General features: G+C 40.0%; 1 protein-coding gene across 1 annotated transcript in view; it reads right to left on the bottom strand.

Annotated features, from left to right (window-relative positions):
* The window catches only part of neurl1aa (neuralized E3 ubiquitin protein ligase 1Aa), a 103,961-nt gene extending 86,648 nt beyond the window's left edge, over positions 1–17,313 (bottom strand). Inside the window, exon 1 of the mRNA XM_037764133.1 lies at positions 16,134–17,313. Coding sequence (XP_037620061.1) covers positions 16,134–16,215 — 82 coding nt within the window. The 5' untranslated portion in view covers positions 16,216–17,313. The remainder of the gene's footprint in view (positions 1–16,133) is intronic.
* Positions 17,314–17,942: the final 629 nt, after the last annotated feature.

Genomic DNA, 17,942 nt, shown 5'->3' with positions numbered 1-17,942 from the left:
GCTAGCATGCAACAAAACGCAAAGCACCACTTCACATCCTGACCGGCTTGACATTTTGCCAACATTTACTTCCACATTTCGGACATCCAGTCCAACTTCTTCTCTTTTTTTAATTGTGCAATCAAAACCGTTTGTGTGGATGATTGATCTGGTGCCATATAGAAAAGCTATTTGTCTGGTGGTCTGGTCGGAAAGAAAAACAACACATTACATTTTGAGCATTAGGTCACATCAGGACAAGGTATTGGCCTCTCCAAGGCGGTTCATTTTCCAACCGCAATGGCTCCACTCTGCAGACCGGCCCGCCACAAAATGCCTTTATTTTCATTTGATCTTAGTCGACTAACACGATTTCATTTGAATTAAGTTATCAGTGACACACTATTCAAAACTGAACCATGAATAACATATTTCTTTTTCACAAATCATTGAAGTCATTTGATGCAACAGTGGGGGAATTAACATTTTGTCAGCAGCGTTCCACCTGAATGGAGTGCTGTTCTACTATTTTCTAAAATCAAAACAAAAAAATCCTAAGAGCACAAAAATAAAAATAAAAAATCACAAGATGGATAACTTCCATTGACTTATTAGGAGGCCCTTGGGCAAAAAAAACTAGTTGTGGGCCCCTATTGACCCCCATTCCTCCCGTCCATGGGCATTGTGTATGGAGACTTTTCTTTTGTTGTACTTTATGTACCAGAAATTAATTTAAGAAAATACACCATGCAAACGCAATATCAACTGAAAAACTCAAGGTACTAAACTGGATTTTGACACAACACTGAAAACTAGTATAGCACTCGGAGAGCGCAGACCTCCGCCAAGGTGCGTGACTTTAAAAACAGATCACAGCTCACAGCTGGCGGTACCGCGAGGTGGTCGGCTTATCATTAACACGGTGTGTTTCCGTGTAATGTATCGACGAATGCTTTCTCATTCAGCAGCCTTGTTGTGTCTGTATAAGGTTACACTACGTTGTCTCTCATCCCGTAAGCTACCGCTTTTTTCTTTCTCACCGCGGACGGCCAGCAGCTCCCGCACACACATCCACACACGTATCCCTCTGCTCGAAGAAGGAGGCGGGGTCACGCCTCTTCAATGTGTCATCAGTTACACTGCGCATGTGTTATACCCTGTGGTGTTAATGCTCAGGCTGATTGGAATCTGTAAAAAAAAATTCCTGAATCTGGATCATGATCCGGATCGCCACCAAAATGGATTGTTCATTGTGCTACACTCCGCCCCTCCAATTAATGTCATTCAAATCCATCGCGAACTTTTGGAGTAATCCTGCTAACAGACAAACAGACAAACAAACAAACAAACAAACCAACGCCGGTGAAAACATAACCTCCTTCCTAGGCCTTTGGCCTTGGCGGAGGTAATAATGAAATAAAAAAGCAGACACCATAAGGCCCTTATCATTTCAGTTATTGAGCAGTATTATATTTACAAACAAGCCAAATTAGCAAAAATGTAAAACCCGGAAAATGAGTTAGCGTTTTAGCACTTTGGTTCTGTTGTCTGGAAGTCAATTGATTTTTAGTTAGATGCCTGAAATAAGGTCTGTAATTAACACAAGCTGAAGAGATTTTAACGTTTTGTTATACGACATAAAATACATCAATAATTACCCCACTCGTGAATTTTGAAGCCTTTATATGTCTTAAAAAAGGCGGTTGCTAACAAGTGGCTAAGTGAGACGACTAAACGTCATCACGCCGACTCGTCCTCTTTTACAGCCTCCTTGTGTGTACTCGTGTGCGTTCATGCGACAGTGGTGTAGTTCGTTTATAGCCTAACGTTAGCTTTTTACTTCTGGCGATTGCATTCATGCTTCAAAAATCACAAAAGTGATGTTCGTTCGTGGAGATTATCTTGCTGAAAAAACGTGTAAGTATCATAAACGTTTGTTTGCCACAGATTTTATTTTCTGCAATAATCCAAAACGAGGGAACCCAAGGCGATGCTGACTACCTGAGGCCTGTACTACGAAGCAAGGTCAACATACCCAGGGTATCTCCTCCTTATCTGGCTTAACTACCACCCACAGCATACAGCCAGCTGTTCGTCCTGCATTTATCAGTTTAAACTGTGTTCTTTTCAGCCTGGATTATGACTGTAACTCCTTTTTATGTGTGTAATATTATCATACGATCACCAAGCTCTGATTGGTCAGTAGGCGGTGCTTTTATACGAGTTGATCTCTTATCTGGAACATAACCTGCTCCGGAGCAGGTTAGGTGTTCAGCATAAGTTACCATGGCGATCTACCCCGGTAAGAAGTGAACCATCGTCGTAGGACGGAAAACCCTGAAGAGTTAACTCCTGAAGTTACCTCGTTAACTCTAACTCTTGCTTCATAGTACAGGCTTCTGGTTGGCTTACAAAAATATGTCATCCCTGGAGCACTCTGTGACAGTACTTTGTATCATAGCATCACTGGCAAAATGTGTGGAAAAAAAGTCAGAAATTCCCCAGTTCCATTTTGCTCACAAGAAAACTAGGAGGAGGTCATGTATGGCTCCATTCCCACAAAACATCATCACTGCACCTGCAGCCCAGAATGCTGAAAATGTGCCCCAGGAAAACCACGGCACTATAAGAACTATCTGGATCTCCAACACTTCTGCCGACTGCTGTGACTTTGCAATTCACCTTGATGCTGTTATTCGAAAAAACCTTCATGAAATGACAAGCTGTAACACCATTCTAAAGACTTCCACGAATCCTTGACCTGAATTTAAAGGTCCCATATCATGCTCATTTTCAGGTTCATACTTGTATTTTGTGTTTCTACTACAACATGTTTACATGCTGTAATGTTAAAAAAAACTTTTATTTTCCTCATACTGTTAGACTGAATATACCTGTATTTACACTCTGTCTAAAACGCTCCGTTTTAGTGCATTTCAATGGAATTGCTTTGCTAGGCAACAGTTTGGGTCAATGTTTACTTCCTGTCAGCTGATGTCACTCACATGCACTGCAACAGGAAATAAACTGGGACACATTTAGAATGTTTTTGTTTAAAACCGTGTAATGGTCTAAATGTTGTATATTTGTGACATCACAAATGGACATAAATCCTAACGGCTTGTTTCAAACACAATTTCTGAATACGGGCTGTGTGTATTTCTCCATGGATTGAGTGTTTTGATACTTTCACAGTATTTATATATATCACTTAAACCTACTTTATGATAGAAAAGACATGAAAATCTCACTTTTTACTATATGGGACCTTTAAATTGTAGATTTGTGACATCACAAATGGACAGAAATCCTAACGGCTTGTTTCAAACGCACAGTTTCTGAATATGGGCTGTGTGTATTTCTCTGTATATTGAGCGTTTTGATAGTTTAACGATATTTATTTAGCACTTTAACCTGTTTCATAATATAAAAAGACAACGCTTTCTTTTACAATATGGGACCTTTAACATACCATTTCCTGCATCTATTCCGAGGGCTCCCATGATTCACCAAGTTTTCACCAACTCGCTGTGTGTATAAAAAGGCACATGATCATGATTAAAGCTGAGATGAATTGTTCCTCATCTTCCCTTATAAAAATCTGCGGAGCTGCTAAGTACACAAGGTACCAAAGTACCATTAAAACCCACATCTGTCGCTGTGCGTACAAGCAGGCAATATTCCCATCTTTATAGGGGGGAAGTCAATACATTTGTACTCTTGGATACATTTACAAGGCTTGTGATTAACCAGGTGCCATAATTCTTTCCTGGTAGTGTAAGGAAGACTGTCGTCGAAGCAAGAAACTAAAGCAACTATAAAGCTATGACATGAATACATTTGTCATTGTTTCACAGGAATAAAAATGCATCATTTTATCAACTTCATCAAATATTTCTGACAATACATGACACGAATAAGATCGGATATAACAGGTTGTTGTATTTTTCCAGAGCAAAACGATACATCAGTGTCACCGAGACATTTTTAGGCAATTTCAAAATGCATTAATAACAATGTTGTGATAGCTCCTTGCCTTTGTGTTGTCTTATATAAAGTATGACACATCGTCTAACCTGATGAGCTCATCTAGCGCAGGCAACTGTCTAGGTTGGGAAAATGCAGGCAGTCTTTTTTTATAACTCAAGTTTACAGAAGTGTGAATGCTGCATTACAGTGCCCGAGGAGCTCCAATCCTCCCAGGAGTGACAATGTGCCTGTATCACCTCTTCTGTATTTGTGTTTCTTATTTAGGCAGGTGTTAAGGATGTTCGAGAGCATCCCCCGGGGCAGACTGCTGTACTGTCGGTGCCACGTTGCATAAGCGCGGTCAGCTGTCGCATAAAGAAAGCGGGAGAGGTCACCGCGTCAGCAAGAAGTGTAGAGAGTGGTTGAAATGTTTTCTCAATATTTCCTGGGGGTGTATTATTATTGCCTTTTGTAGTTATGACTCCACGCTTGGAATATGGTAAAAGGTTCTCTAATTACAAAACAAATGCAGTATAATTTAATGTAATGACCACAAAAGAGTACACTTAGTTCTGATTAGGCTTTGTCCTAACTTCCAATGACGAACAGTTTCCAAACTCTGAAGATCATTCATTTCCCCCAGACTTCTAAATATAGACGACATAGTACAAATTCCAGCAAATAAAGCTGAAATACAGCGTTCATAGTTGTGCATAGTTGATAAAATAAGCAGGCTGTTCACATACACTGCATACAATGCATAATAATTTGTATATATAAACCTTAATTTGTATGTAATTAACGTAATCGTGAGCCAGGACAGTTTACGTAGTAGAAAGAGTCCACGTAGGGAGGAGGTCGGGATGGACCGATATACATCAAAAAACTAAAAACCCCAGACTTTCACCCAGGAGAACGCTGTTTATGCGCTCCGACTGGTGTGCGATCTCAACATGGCTGTCGGGTCACAAACTTTCTCATTTTACAGCTAAACAATTCACTACAAGATGATTCTGAAAACATTTGAGGAGAGAAATAATCATTACAGTAACAGAATATTGGTTTATATTTGATCAGCGCTGCCTAGTTTGACCGTTTGGTCGCAGTTTGCGAGTGATTGACAGCTGCTCAGAGACGGCAAGGCTCCAGCTCGTCTCTGATTGGTTGTTTTCCTCCGGTCTGTTCAATCTTGCAGAGGCCATTAGAAGCACCAGAGGACACTGCACTACTAGAAATAATAATCATATTTGCTCCATTTCTACCCACTGCATTTTAAAGGGACTCTATGTAAAAATCAGAAATTGCTTCTTAACAGCGACACAACGAAAGTCAGTGTCCTGTTGCTCGTGCTCGTGCTCGTGCTCGCTCTGCATAGACGTGAACGAGCATCGGTCAAAACAGTGAGGCGACACACGTCAGCTAAAAACACAATATCACTCTATATTTCAGCTGCTTGGCAGTAATGTTAGCTGACCAGACGAAGGTCTCTCCATGAATCAGTGCTGACCCTAGTGTTGGCTTTTCCTGCTTCAGCCTCCCGACCGTGGCCGGAGGGAACAGGGGAGACACCGGAGTTTTGGTCAGAGATGATATCGTTACTCGCTCTGGAGCCCCGTCACTTCACAAGACACGGGAAACCTCTGTTGGTCTGGAGGAGCTGCAGCAGTTATTTCTGCACAAACGTCCACTGTACATTCACTAGATATTCTCAGAGCTAAACTAACTCTTCTGCAGTGTGGAGTGTGCGCACATGAACGTGAGAGTGGAGCGAGAGAGCGAGTGAGAACGAGCGCGGTGTGTGAGTGAAGGCAGGCAGAGGAGCAGAGTACAGCAGAGACTCCGGTCCTGGAGACCAAAGCTACGGTCTCCCCTGTGTTTTCCGACCGCGGTCGGGAGGCCGCAGCAGGAAGAGTTAACACTGTTTAACAGACGGGCTTCACTAGATACAACTTTGCGGTTTTGGTACTTCCGTGTAGTTTGTGTTGGAACAGCGTAGCCACACGCGAGCGCACATGGGACACCGACCCGCAATGATTTATACGTGTAAGAAGTTAAAAACAGTACCTTTAAGTCAGAACAACAACAACTCAAAACTTGAAAAGTTTTGTCAACATTTACTAATTATTCTGCAGCACTATCACCATTTAAATAAATAACTGGCATCAAGTGTTTCCAATTTCTTTCTACACCATACAGTACAGGCGTTGACTCGTGCGTGGGATGAATGAAGCAATAACGAGCGATGGAGGTTAGGGTAGCCTATTAGTACCAGCAAGAACTTCAATCTACTTTCACCCCTGATGGAGGGTGTTGTACAGATTATAGAGCCCGTCGAGGCATATTTGTGATTGTGGGCTATAAATAATTAACTTGATCTTTGGTTTGGATTTGACAGTAACTGCCATTGATCACTATAATGTACTGTACAGTGTGCCTGTGTGAACTAGTCGGTACATCTGTTTGTATATGTATTAAGTGTGTGTGCGTCAGTGTGTGCGTGAGGTAACAGCATGCCCTTGTGGTGCCCTCACAGTAGTATCATGTAGTAGAATGAACTGAGCTGCAGGGTCAGTTTGCTCTAATGAAAAAGCGATGATGTACAGCTCAGACGGGCCGTTTAACGCTGCACTCCTGTCTCTGTCTAAATGGGCTGTGTCACAACTCAATGAAGCAAACGGTGCCAACCTATAAAACACTTTCCACAAACGCATTTCCTGTCCCGTCGTGTAGGTGCTGCGGGATGATCAGGATGAAAAGCAACCGCGCCACTTCGACCTCCTGGTTGTTGCGGCTTTGGCCGTCCCAAAGCATTAAAAGTGGATGTTTTTCCCCCCGTCTCTCTCACTGTTAAAGTGTCCTTGAGGAAGACGTCAAATTAACTAATTTTTTCTGGTTGGATAAATGTTCAAAAAAATGTACTTTATTCTATTCATATAACCTACTTAACAGGATAATTGAATTTGCTCTCTCAGTTTGCAGATATTACACGTGTATTACTTTGCTCAGGCAGGGCTTTTCTGAGTGAGGTGGTGTTCATCTCTAAAAAAGATGGAGAAATGGACTGGAACTAAATTGCTGTTTACCCATGAGGAATTACTCTACATCTTGTTTGGTGGTACATTTGCATTCCCCTCTCTCTTTGTCGAGCACTCACTCTGTTTTTCCAGGGAGACACACACACATATTACCTCACTACATGTCTTCTTCAGCTACATCTGTTTGTGTCTCAGCTCTTCTTGTCCATCTGTGTGCACCTTAGTGTGAACATACGGCGGCTCGTACTTGTCGAGACATGATGCTTAAGTGTAAGTGTCTGCGAGTGAACACCATGTTCAAGTGCATTTTGGTGCTGCAGCCTCCCTGAGGATGTCTCTAGTCTAAATGCTGTCCCACTACCTGTCTGTCACATAGTGCTTAGTGGCATTTGAAAGGACCAATATTTACTGTAATAAATCATAAAATTACCTTGATGTGTCATCAGAGATTAAGGAAAGATGCTAAATTGAAATACTGGCTTCTCTGAGAACAACGATGCTACAGCCAGTATATATGTTCTCCTTTTGAAATTGACATTCCGGTTCATCGGGATTATCGGTGACATTTTGGGAGCGCTCACTTCAGTTTTACTTCCATAACGGAACTGTTGACTTGCTTGTTGTCATTATTTGCCATGACAGATGTCGTTGTAGCGTCGTTGCCTCTTCCAAGATCTCAGCAATTACCACATTGACCCAAATGCAAGAAGATATTTTGTCTGGAAATTAAGTTTTGAATTATTACATTAAAACCAGTACAAAAGCCCCAAAAAACTGCCATAAGAACTTGATGATACAGAATCCTCCTAGACCCCTTAGGAGACATTTTGTATTAACTTGTTCCTTCAAGTTAGTAACTCATTCCCTCGAGTTAGAGTTGCTTCATAGAACACCCCCCTAGATGATGTACTTCGATAAAGTTGGAAAGATATTGACAGACTCAAACTTTCTGGATCAATAACTCATAACCAAAACGTTGTTAAACAAACAAACAACGGCTCTTTCTGACCGTTGTAAGGTAGACAACGAGCTACAACCTTGTTTTAATCAACACATAACACAAAACATTGGTCTCTATGTGCAGCCGGCGGCAAGACGAGTGATCAGGGACCGTCTACAAAGTGCAACGCTGAAAAGAGAAAAATATTCAATAACTTCACCGAAATAAACTCGAGGGAACGAATTACTAACTTGAGGGAACGAGTTAATAAAAATGTTCTCCTAGAGATCTAGGGGGGCTCCGTATGATGATAAATACCGTAGTAAGTATAAAGAACGAAGAAAAAAGTCATTTTTGAGTTCTGCACTGTTTCCAGGAGATAGCTGCAGCCTTGCAGTCTGAGCCTGACATTGACTCGGTGAGAGTGAATGGAAACAGTAAAATCGTGGGCCTGAAAACCAAAGCAATGAGCTGAAACTCACGATAAAGCTCCATGAAGCCGAGGGGAGCTGCACATGATGAGGTGATAATGATCTGTAGGTTCATCACTACCAGCAAAATCCCTCCACATTGCGACCTTGTTTTCACATTGTCATTTGATACATTGTTTGTATAAAAATAATTATTGCAGCTTTAATTAATAATAGGGGCTGTCAGTCGATTGAAATATTTAGTCACGATTAATCGCATGATTGTCCATAGTTAATCGTTATTAATCGCAATATTTTTTTTATCTGTTCAATGTGTTCCTTAAAGGAAGATTTTTCAAGTATTTAAAACTCTTATCAACATGGGAGTGGACTAATATGCTTGTTTTATGCAAATGTATGTTTAGTTACTATGACATGGTTGATACCGATGGATTTCTCAGGTTTTTGCAGTTTCATATGATGATGCCAGTATCTTCACTCTAGCTTTAAAACTGAGCCCGCTACAACCTCCGGAAATATTGATATCACAAGTTGAGTTAATGCGTTAAAGAAATTATTGGCGTCAAAACAAATTATTATCGAGTTAACTTTGAGAGCCCTAATTAAATGTTTAAATACTTAATTGCAAGTAAAAGTCCTGCATTGGAACCAAACACTGTAAATAACAGGGGTCAGCAACCTTTAATATCAAAAAAGCCATTTTAGACAAAAAAAAAGAAGAAATAATCTGTCTGGAGCCGCAAATCATTTGAGCATTGTGATGAAGGTAACACAGTTTATAGTCTAAGTATATAGTATATAAGTCTAATGCAGTGAGACCAAGTGCAAATGTACTACTAGTATTAGGGCCACATTGAGGGAAAAAAAATCAGAGATTTCCAGAAGAAAGTCATAATAATATGAGAAAAAAAGTCGAAATATTACGAGAATAAAGTCATAACTTTACGAGAAAAAAAGAAAACACGTAAAATGACTACTTTATAATATTATGACTTTATTCTTGAAATCTCTGATTTATTTTTTTCCTTAATGCGGCCCTAATACTCCGTCGTACCGTCGTACATTAGACCTACAACAATGATAAATAAAAATGAAAATTTAGACAAAAAAAAGTTATTCATTTCCACTAATTTTCTCAAAAATCCACAGGGAGCCACTGGAGAGGGGCTAAAGAGCTGCAGACCCCTGGAATATAAGAAGTGGATGTAGTTTTGAAGCCTCGAGTTCGGCATTTCGACTGTTGCCATCTTGTTTTTTTGCAACCAGAAGTGACACGAGAGGTACAACTGAACGCTGCATGAAACATTTTTAGGTGACCAAAATGTAACAATTAACTTTCATGAACTGAAATCACACTATGAAAGGGTTAAAGACAAAAAAAAAAACTCTCAGACTGGACAACACCGTGGTAGCGACCTGTCAATCACAAGGTAGCCACGCCCTAAAGCATCCCCTGCTTTATCATCTATTTTTCTCATAGACTTCTACACAGTTGAACTATTTTTTTGCAACCAGAGGAGTCGCCCCCTGCTGGCCATTAGAAAAAATGCAAGTTTCTGCATTGGCTTCATTTTTCAGAACAGGAGGTTGCTGCCTGATTGAGACATCTGAACTAAACAACTACATCCTTAAATTTGACCCAGCTCCACTTATGATAGGCTGAACTGGGAATACAGTTTTAATATCCCTGTTGGGGAAAAAGCCAAATTACAAGTTAATTATTCCTTGTCTTATGCCTCACATAATACTTCCCTGGCACAAGTGAGGCCTTTTAATAGATGCACTTCTACCCCCTCCCATCTAGCATATACCTTCTGGTCATGTTCAAAATTAACAGGATTTTGGAAAAACTTTTTCAAAATCATGTCAGAAGTCCTAGGTACAGATATTGCACCCTGTCCACTCATTGCAATTTTTTTGAGTGCCCCTTAACGACCCTGAGTTTATTAAAAAGAAATTGAAAGTCCTGACCTTTGCCTCTCTCATCACTCGTAGATGCATCCTTCTACACTGGAAATCACCTGAGCCCCCAGCAGAAAGCTGCTGGCAGACTGATCTAATGTCATTCCTTTAACTGGAAAAAAATTGTATTCTCACTCCCATTCTCTCAGAGGGTCGACTATGACATTTATATCACATGGCAACCTACCTTCTCATATTTTATTAAGTGTCTACAGTGTCCCATTATTTTCCCATCGTTTTGTATCCAGCTGTACTTCTGTAGCAGCATCGTGCACTTGAATTCTTTCAAATGCTGAAGATGTCTAATTATGTATGCTAGCTATACACTACTTATGCTACAAAACACTAATTCTTCTTGCAAAAGTGGACCAACTGGAGGGTAGTTGGCTGATTTTTATTTTCATATAATGTTATTTCTGTTTTCCTTTGTTCATCTGTATGTAAATATACAGACGTAGGCAAAGTTGTTGGTACCCTTCCGTTAAAGAGAGAAAAACCCACAATGGTCACTGAAATAACTTGAAACTGACAAAAGTAATAATAAATAAAAATTTACTGAAAATGAACTAATGAAAATCAGACATTGTTTTTGAATTGTGGTTCAACAGAATCATTTTAAAAAACAAACTAATGAAACTGACCTGGACAAAAAATGATGGTACCCCTAGAAAAGATGTAAAAATAATGTGACCATAGGGACATGTTAAACTAAGGTGTGTCCTGTAAATAGCATCACAGGTATCTTCAAACTTGTAATCAGTCAGTCTGCCTATTTAAAGGGTGAAAAGTAGTCACTGTGCTGTTTGGTATCATGGTGTGTACCACACTGAACATGGACCACAGAAAGCTAAGGAGAGAGTTGTCTCAGGAGATTAGAAAGAACATTATAGACCTTCATGTTAAAGGTAAAGGCTATAAGACCATCTCCAAGCAGCCTGATGTTCCTGTGACTACAGCTGCTCATATTATTCAGAAGTTTAAGGTCCATAGGACTGTAGCCAACCTCCCTGGACGTGGCCGCAAGAGGAAAATTGATGACAAATCAAAGAGACGGATAATACGAATGGTAACCAAAGAGCCCAGAACAACTTCCAAAGAGATTAGAGGTGAACTCCAAGGTCAAGGTACATCAGTGTCAGATCGCACCATCTGTCACTGTTTGAGCCAAAGTGGACTTAATGGAAGACGACCCAGGAGGACACAAATCATAAAAAAGCGAGACTGGAATTTTCCAAAATGCATATTGACAAGCCACAAAGCTTCTGGGAGAATGTCCTTTGGACAGATGAGACAAAACTGGAGCTTTTTGGCAAGTCACATCAGCTCTATGTTCACAGACGAAGAGATGAAGCATCCAAAGAAAGAACACTGTACCTAATGTGAAACATGGAGGAGGCTCGGTTATGTTCTGGGGCTGCTTTGCTGCATCTGGCACAGGGTGTCTTGAATCTGTGCAGGGTGCAATGAAATCTCAAGACTATCAAGGCATTCTGGAGCGAAATGTGCTGCCCAGTGTCAGAAAACTTGGTCTCAGTTGCAGGTCATGGGTCCTCAAACAGGATAATGACCCAAAACACAGCTAAAAACACCCAAGAATGGCTAAGAACAAAACATTGGACTATTCTGAAGTGGCCTTCTATGAGCCCTGATCTAAATCCTATTGAACATCTGTGGAAGGAGCTGAAACATGCATTCGGAGAAGGCACCCTTCAAACCTGAGACAGCTGGAGCAGTTTGCTCACGAGGAGTGGGCCAAAATACCTGTCGACAGGTGCAGAAGTCTCATTGAGAGTTACAGAAATCACTTGATTGCAGTGATTGCCTCAAAAGGTTGTGCAACAAAATATTAAGTTAAGGGTACTATCATTTTTGTCCAGGCCAGTTTCATTAGTTTGTTTTTTAAAATGATTCTGCTGAACCATAATTCAAAAACAATATCTGATTTTCATTAGTTCATTTTCAGTAAATTTTTATTTATTATTACTTTTGTCAGTTTCAAGTTATTTCAGTGACCTTTGTGGGTTTTTCTCTCTTTAACGGAAGGGTACCAACAACTTTGCCTACGTCTGTATGTGTTTCTGCTTGAACCATAGACTGTAAGTAAAGATGGACGACATGACAGCTCCCCAAAATTGAAGCCCAAACATTGCGATTGTCCCCCTGGTGGCTGGCTGCAGTGTAGATCATAAAGCCCACCCCCTCCATGTTAGTGGATGGGACATGGGCCGATCTGAAAAGTCAAAGTACACGTCAAATACATTTTTCCCAAAGATGTTTTCTGTCATTTTAGGTAGTTCTTATCACGCTGATGTTTGTTCAAGAGTTAATTTTTCCAATAAATTTGTTTTAAATGAGTTATTTGATGTTATAAAAAGGGGGTGAGACGTCATTTATTGATCATTGTTGAGTCATGGTCATCACGTTGTGTAAAACAAGGTTGCGTAAAACAAGGTTGCACAAAACAAGGTTGCGTAAAACAAGTATGCACAAAACAAGGTTGCGTAAAACAAGGTTGCGTAAAACAAGGTTGCGTAAATCAGCGCTCTGTAAAACAGTGTTGCGTAAAACAACAAACAACGTAGCGTAAAACAACGCTGCGTAAAACAACGCTGCGTTAAACAACGCTGCGTAAAACAACGCTGCGTAAAACAGCGTTGCGTAAAACATCATTGCGTAAAATGTTATGTAAAAAATGTAAAGTCAACCTGTACTTTTGGTTTTACGCGTGACACGAACAGTGGTCTCCTGGGTGTAAGTATAGATTTAAAATTTTTAATGTTATTCGTTGAACTGTGAAGCCTTTTGTAAAAAATAAAATAATCAATTCCATGATAATTTAAATGATTGAAGCTGAAAAGTTTTCCCGGAGCCTCTGGCAAAGTGCCACGGACCCCACTTAGAGACGAGTTGGGAGAGAGAATGTGTTGAACGTTACACAGTATTTTAATATACTTTTGTGGTTTATGTAAGAATTGAGATGAAGATTGCTGACAATGAATAGTAAGTCATAACCGCAAAGCTGAGTCAGCAGAGCTAGGAGAAGGCCATTTATCCAGCTGAAAACAAATTAATGTCTGTACTGAAGAAGTGAGAGTGTCTTTGAGACGTGAGTCGGAGGGATGTGTGTGTGTGTGTGTGTGTGTGTGTGCGCGTTTGTTCGTTCGGGGGGTTATAAGCTGCATCTGTGACTGAGTGCATTCATCATCTCCTCGGCTGAGCATTGATCTGCACATCTCTGTTCCATATCCAGATATTCACTGGGCACTGTCCAAACGCCGGCCTAATAAACCGGGATGCAGAGCAGCACAAACACATCCCCCGTCCTTTCATTACTGAACGGCTGCCAGTGACGTCGTCTGGTCCTCATTCCAATCAGCCATCATCTCCCGCTGATAACGCACTCTGGAAACCATCACCATGGGAACTGTTGCACATGTTATTGGGTGGTTGTCAGGGAAACCTGGCTGAATAACGGGTCCCTCTCTTCTCTCATGCACACCGCCTTGCCTCTCTTCGCCTGACTCACTTGTTCTGCGCCCTGTGTTCCTGCGATGTGAAAATAGCCGTGCGCTCTCAGCGAGTGTGCTCGAGATAGAAAAAGAGGATGTGAAAGGGCAAACTGTGTACTTATGGTGATTATCCCGATGACAGCTCCTTTTTAAACTGTTCCCCCAGGCTCATTTCCCCCTCTGTAATCCAGATGTAACAGTGGGATCAGGACGGGGGGGATGTGGAGGGGGACTTTTTGTACTTTACGTGATTGTATTACACATGGGACTCAGCTCAGAAGGTCCTGGAAAGACTTTTAGAGTGGGTATGTGAGAATAAGTTTGGCTGTACGAAGCACATTTTAGTGTTTAACTTTTGATTAAAGTACTCAGACGGATTTAGTTACTTTAGCTTGGCGTTGAACTTATAAACACCTGCCTAACTTCATTATTTCTCCTTGGTGCATAAATGTATTTTTAGCATGCATTTCAATTAATCACAGTTCACATGTGCATTGGAAATTACATTCTCACGTTGTGGCTAATGACCATGGTCATTAACTGGATTGCTTTTTTAAGGTATACTATGTTTCCAGACTCTTCGCCGTGCACAGATCCACATGTTTTACTTCAGGGATTCAATTCTCAGCATCTTTCTTCAACAACTCTCAATCAACAAACCCACACAATAACACAAGAAAAGGAAAAGAATAATAATGCTTCCATTTCCAAAAGAACACATCAAATCTCGCTCGGTTTGACAGCAGCCAACAAGATTCTAATTTAGTCCTGGAAAACCTCCCCATGAGCCTTCACCAACACTTCGATATTTCTCCAATAATTCCTATTGGAATTCTCTTTAACGAAAATCAATAGTGCAGAATCAAGAACCAAACAATTATAGATGTCTTCAAAGTTCAGTCGTGAAACTACAGCTAACAAAACAAGCTATTCTGGGGCTTTAGATCGTATCACATCACCTTCTTTAGCAGATGGAATCGCTGAAGTAGATTATCTCAACTTTTTTTCTAAGCACTTCTCACCAAAGTTCATTTTTTAAATGGACTAAAAACTTTGAACTTTTAAGCCAAACTGGACGAGATGTTCCTGGAAAAAAATGGAACTTTTAAACAATCCCACGACAAATGATAAAGATCATGCGATATGTTAGAAAGCTCCAGAGCAGCTTCTAAATGGACCTTAAAGATCCCATATCGTGCTCATTTTCAGGTTCATACTTGTATTTTGTGTTTCTACTAGAACATGTTTACATATTGTAATGTTAAAAAAAAAACGTTATGTTTCTCATATAGTCGGCCTGAATATACCTGTATTTACTCTCTGTCTGAAATGCTCAGTTTTAGTGCATTTCAATGGAATTGTAACGGAATTGCGTTGCTAGGCAAAAGTTTGGGTCCATGCTTTCTTCCTGTCAGCTGATGTTATTCACATAAACTGCAACAGGAAATAAACTGTGACACATTTAGAATGTTTATGTTTAAAACCTCGTAATGGTCTAAGTATCGTATATTTATGACATCACAAATGGACAGAAATCCTAACAGCTTGTTTCAAACGCGCAATTTCTGAATACAGGCTGTGTGTATTTCTCCGTATTTTGAGCGTTTTGATAGTTTAACAGTATTTATATAGCACTTAAACCTGCTTTATAAAATAAAAGACATGAAAATCGCACTTTTTTATAATATGGGACCTTTAAAACACAAAACCGTTGTGCTTGATCACATTTAACGAAACAACAACGACACAAAACTGAATTCGCTGTGGACACTAGTTGAAACTTGGAGGTGACAGGCAGGCAGGGAGAGAGGGTGGTCACGGGGAGGAATGAACACAAAACAAAAAGGTAGGCTTTATAACTAAAGCTCAACTTAAAAAAATCTACCAACCTACTGTCCCCCAACTCAGTTCAGCAAACTTTTTAGACCATAAATCAATTTACGCTTGTATTGGTGTGTTTGCCTTGTGATGAGCTGCCAGTGCCTGGAGATCACATCACCACCAGCAGCACCATCACCTCCAGCTCACCTCCACCAGCAACAGGCCCGCCTCCTGCAGCCTGACCCGGGAGCTGTTCTTCAGCACCAACCGGTGATCTGCTCCCGGAGCATCAGCAGCATCATCAGCATCACAGAGTGGATCACACTGGACTGACTCCAACATCTTTCTATATTAAGCTTCTGCACACTAACGTCTATAACACACATTAACTACTCGTTTTTAACCACGCACGTTCGTAATAAGGTGCCAAACGGTGCGTTAAAGGTGTCAGTGAGTTTGTGTTGGTGTGTTCGTGGTGGTGACTGACCTTTGTGAGAGTTTCGGAGTCTGTGGAAGCCCTGCTGTTGTCCTCTCTGCAGCGCCGATATACCCGATACATTACTGCCCATGACAAGATGATGAGCACTATATAGAGTTGACCGCGGCTCTTTGGACGGACGTCTGCTTAAAAAATGAGGATTATAGCTGCGTCTATCTATCCCGGTGAGATGGAGAAATCAACTGAAGGAGTGAACGCGTGGATGTTGTTTTTCAGTCAGTAGCAGGCGACTAAAGTAGCGGAAGAGGCAACAGGCACACAGGTGTGTGGAGTCAGAGAGCAGCAGCAGCAGCAGCGAGGATGTGAGGATGCTCTAATCCTGGATGCTGAATCCTGGGATGCTGAATCCTGGATGCAGCTTTTGGCTTTTCATCAGCGGGAATTTGGCGACTGAATAATCCTCTTCAGCAAGTGTTCCCTCCCGGACGACAGCTGAGGTCGTTGTGTTACTTTGCTTTATTTAAAAACTCTGTAAGGAGTTCAGCATTATGCTGTATGCTATTTAAAAAAATGTAATTGTGTTTTTTGTTATCATATTCCCTTTCAATATTCTGGTTAATAAGGTGGATTTTGTGAAAGAAAAGAAAAGAAAAGAAAACAGGCTAGAAAAATAATAATAAGTATAGCCTGCAGGTCTATATAGGCCTGGTTATCATCTATCTATATGTTAGTGGACCACCTGCATTCCATGTTGGAAATATGATCAAATAAGTGCAAAACACACATGTCATCTAATGAGTGCTTGATCATGTTTCATGAATAGTGTGAAGCTGCCATCTAGTGTAAAATCAACAACAAACAACACAACTAAAGAAGCCAGTGACAGTTTGGGTTTGATTTGCACCTGATGCGCTTAACTCTCCAAAACCACGCTGATGTGTTGCAGTTTGATGCCACAGGAACTTTCACTTTTGTTCTGTTGTTCAGTGAAATGATGAAAGTCACAGTGAAAATAATAAGGAATGACTCATTATTGTTGCCTTGTTTATGTCTCAGAAATAGAGAAAGAAATATGAGTTCATAATAACATATTTTGAACCAGTTAGGTTCAGTTGGTAAAATAAGTTTCATGTTTAACCGGTGGTGTCAGGTAAAATGGGCCACTGTTTTTTTTTTTTAAATGATTTATCAATCAATCAATCAGTCAAACTTTATTTATATAGCACTTTTCAAACAAGTCAAATGCAATTCAAAGTGCTGGACAGACGATTGACAAAAATATAGAGTGTTAAAAATGGATTTAGAGACTAACGCACATCAAAAACAATCAATATAAAAGTTCATTGAATAAGAAAGCAATAAGAGATGGGTATTTAAGATAATAAAAGATAAATAAAATACAAGGAAATAAAAATAAACAATAAAAATAGATAAATACAAATTATGAAACTACACAAAATAAGCAGATTGTATTAAAATAATACAATTTTAATAAAATAAAATATAATAAAAGAGATAATGATCAGCAATAAAATGTTGATTAAATAAAATAGAGTAAAATAAAAAAGACTATAAAACGAAGATCTAATTATATTTTTATAAATCGCCATGGGTCTATATTTATTTGTTAAAAAAATGTGGAAAAAGTACAATTGTTTTGGAATTATGAGAGTTACAGTAACAGCAGGTTCCCTCTTGAGCCACAACACAATGTTCAGGTAAAATGGGCCGATATAAAAGAGGGAGACACAAGAATCACAGCTGAAATCATTTTCATTTTAACAGTAAATTGACATTAACTATTGTCTTTGGTGCCATAGTAACACCATAAATATATTTCATGCAACAAAAAGTTCA

The sequence above is a fragment of the Sebastes umbrosus genome, chromosome 3 (genome assembly GCF_015220745.1).
Source record: "Sebastes umbrosus isolate fSebUmb1 chromosome 3, fSebUmb1.pri, whole genome shotgun sequence".
In the NCBI taxonomy this organism is placed as follows: domain Eukaryota; kingdom Metazoa; phylum Chordata; class Actinopteri; order Perciformes; family Sebastidae; genus Sebastes; species Sebastes umbrosus.
This window is presented reverse-complemented; position numbering and strand designations above follow the sequence as displayed.